This window comes from Wasmannia auropunctata, unplaced genomic scaffold, assembly GCF_000956235.1.
Source record: "Wasmannia auropunctata unplaced genomic scaffold, wasmannia.A_1.0 LD336078.1, whole genome shotgun sequence".
Taxonomy (NCBI): Eukaryota; Metazoa; Arthropoda; class Insecta; order Hymenoptera; family Formicidae; genus Wasmannia; species Wasmannia auropunctata.
The window spans coordinates 4,660,122-4,663,238 of record NW_012026812.1 but is presented as its reverse complement, the minus strand read 5'-3'; the positions used below and the strand labels follow the sequence as shown (position 1 = coordinate 4,663,238).

Sequence of the window (3,117 nt, the reverse complement as noted above, 5' to 3'; positions counted from 1 at the left end):
TCCACCGTTGCCTCCCGTGCCTGCGATGGCGGGCGGCCTCGCCCCAACCACTTATGAGCAATCTCCCGGGACTACGAGTAACCCCCTCACGGCCATTCCAGCACACGGGGGTGAATTATGCCGGGCCGATCCTGCTGCGCTGTTCCAAGGGGCGAAGTCAGAAGTCCATCAAGGCCTTTATCGCAGTCTTCGTCTGTTTCAGCATCAAGGCTGTACACTTAGAGGCCGTCACCGATTATACCGCAGAGGCCTTCCTAGCTGCCTTTCGACGATTTGTCTCTCGTCGAGGCTTATGTGAAGTAATGTACAGCGATTGCGGTACTAACTTTATAGGCGCTGAGGCAGAACTTCGAAGGCTCTTCGCGGCCAGCGGACATGAGGCTCAGCGCATATGTACGGCCTTGGCAGAGGAGCGAGTGCAGTGGAGATTCAATCCACCTTCCGCACCTCACTTCGGCGGCCTCTGGGAGGCGGCGATGAAGTCTCTTAAACACCACCTGCGCAGAGTGATCGGCGACTCCAAGCTAACATACGAAGAAATGTCCACATTCCTCTCGCAAACCGAGGCCTGCCTCAATTCAAGGCCACTGCAACCATTGACCGACGATCCAGAGGACCTAACCGCATTAACCCCGGGTCACTTCTTGGTGGGAACAGCCCTCTTATCAGTACCAAAACCTACCCTCGTTGATGTGCCTCGTTGAATCGCCTCTCCCGCTGGCAGCATGTTCAACAAATGCGGGAGCATTTCTGGAACCGGTGGTCTCAGGAGGACCTTCATAGCCTAGCAGCACGCCCTAAGTGGTGGAAGGAAAGCTCAGCGCCGAAGGTAGGGCAGCTGTGCCTCGTACGCAAGGAGGTGACGCCGCCCACGCGATGGCCATTAGCTAGGATTACCGCTCTACAGCATGGTGACGGAGGCCGCGTGAGAGTGATAACCGTAAAAACGACTACGTCCGAGCTAACGCGTCTCCTCGTGAAACTCGTTCTTCTCTCTGCCGAGTCGTCGGAGGACTGGCAACAGTTCGACGGCACTACCGGTACCGCCATGATCAATCTCGTTCGTCCGTTTCACTGGACGAGGCGGGCGGGATGTTCGGATTTGACGCAAGGATTCGCAATTTAAACGGAGCGCGGCGCCAATGAGCGCTCCCCGCAGCCACGAGGAGCGCACGTGATAGCCAGCGCGCCAATTGTCACGTCGGAAGGTTCGGGAAATTGCTAGATCTTTGGAAACCGGACGTGAATCGAGCCGTCATCCCGCCGGACGAAGAAAGTAAGTCTGCGGTCGGGTACTCGTGATCTGGACGCGAACCAGTAAACACTTGCCGTGACCTATCGTGAGACGCATATCGCGATAGATATTCACGCGATCGAAGTCGTGAAGTTGCCGCGCTACCCGTGCCGAGTCGCATCCCGAAATTGCAACTTGCGAGCGATTTCTGCGAACGCGCAATCGAATCGAGCGAACCGAAAGCCTCAGACCCGCGAGCTACCCTCTCGAGAAGTCCTCTCCGCGAAGGGAATGGACTACGCGAACGCAGAGAAGAGAGTGAATTGTTGTATCAACCTTAGTGGATAATTTCGTGCAGTTTAATTCGTGAAATAAAGAAGCTGTTATTAGTGATTCTTGTGAAGTTTAGTAATCCCTCCTGCAGTCGGAAACATTGGTCCTTCGAGCCAGATTCTTCAATATCGTGATACCGAAAATGGAAACGCTGATTGCTGCTCAAGAGGAGCTATTCGGTCGGATCGGCCGAACGCTCGAGAATTTAAAGAAGACAGGGGCCGCCAAGATAACGAGCCCGCTGATTGACACCACGCTCGCGCTGCTTGATCAAAAGTGGGAAAAGGTGATGGAGCAACATGAACAATTACGCTCCAACCATTGGGCCGAATTAAAGAAGCATGATTATTATCTAACGGACTGCTTAGGTCAAATTGAAGAACTTTACGTTACACAAAGGATGGCCCTGCTTGAGCTCCAAGAAACGCTGGTGGCCAGTAAGACCGAACCTGCGCGCGCTGCCACGCGGTCGATCACGTGATCTCACCCCCGCGCACTACCTTACCCCGCATTCAACTGCCGAACTTTTCCGGCAATTACGAGGATTGGCCAGCCTTCCGAGACCTGTTCGTCTCTCTCATAACCAAGGATCCCTTCATTTCGGATGTCACTCGATTACATTATCTCAAGGCGAATTTACGAGGAGAAGCCGACATGTTGGTACGAAACCTCCTTACAACGGACAAAAACTTTAGTCGCGTGTGGCAAATCCTCGTGAACTATTACGAGAACACTCGCCTTTTGGTACGGTCATACTACGCCGCATTCACGGCCCTACCAAAAATGAAAAGCGAGTCCGCGGCTGAATTGCGTAAGGTATTCTACTGCGTCACTAATACCGTCGGAGCCCTGGAGAGTATCGGCCGCCCAGTGAACAGCAGTGAGGATCTATTAGTGCACCTCACCATCGAATTACTGGACCCCCGATCACGACGCGAATGAGAGAACTCAATGAGCACCACCACCGAACCAGCGTCGTACTTCGACTTACGACAATTGTTGGAGCGCCGACTTCATACTCTGGAGGTGCTTCAACCTGTGAAGGCGGAAGAACCTCTCGCCAAGACGAATGATCGGAGCAATCGACCTGCTCGCTCGCATTATGCCCAACAGGAGCCCGCGAAAAGAGAAAGAAGTCGTTGTCCAATGTGCTACCAAGACCACTACTTGCTGCTCTGTGACGAATTTTGGAAAAAGACCGCCGTAAAGAAAAGGCGCTTCGTGGAGGAAAGCAACTTATGCCTCAACTGTTTAGGAAAACACAAGGCCAGTGACTGCCTATCAAGGCGCAGTTATGCCGCCTGCTACGAGCGACATCATGCGACCATCCACGATGCCTATCGCGCGCCCGCGATTGAAACGAATCTAGTGACAGCGGAACTCCCGAGGACGTCCCACGCCGCGCGGTGGCCAGTCGAAGAAACAGTAGCCGTGCTCCTCGCCACGGCGCGAATTAGGGTACGAGACCGCGGCGGCGATTGCACTCCGCTCGGGCGCTAATAGATCAAGGATCAAAGATCTCCATTGTTACTGAAGCTCTTGCGCAACGA

General features: G+C 54.0%; 1 protein-coding gene across 1 annotated transcript; it reads left to right on the top strand.

The window, feature by feature from the left end:
* Nucleotides 1-53: 53 nt before the first annotated feature.
* On the top strand, nt 54-704 carry LOC105449126. Its single transcript, XM_011688127.1, has one exon. It carries the CDS (start codon nt 54-56, stop codon nt 702-704), a length of 651 nt encoding a protein of 216 aa, XP_011686429.1.
* Nucleotides 705-3,117: the final 2,413 nt, after the last annotated feature.

Bases quoted from the DNA above. Each gene is read 5' to 3' on its own strand.
- LOC105449126 (XM_011688127.1), top strand. From the start codon at position 54: ATGAGCAATCTCCCGGGACTACGAGTAACCCCCTCACGGCCATTCCAG.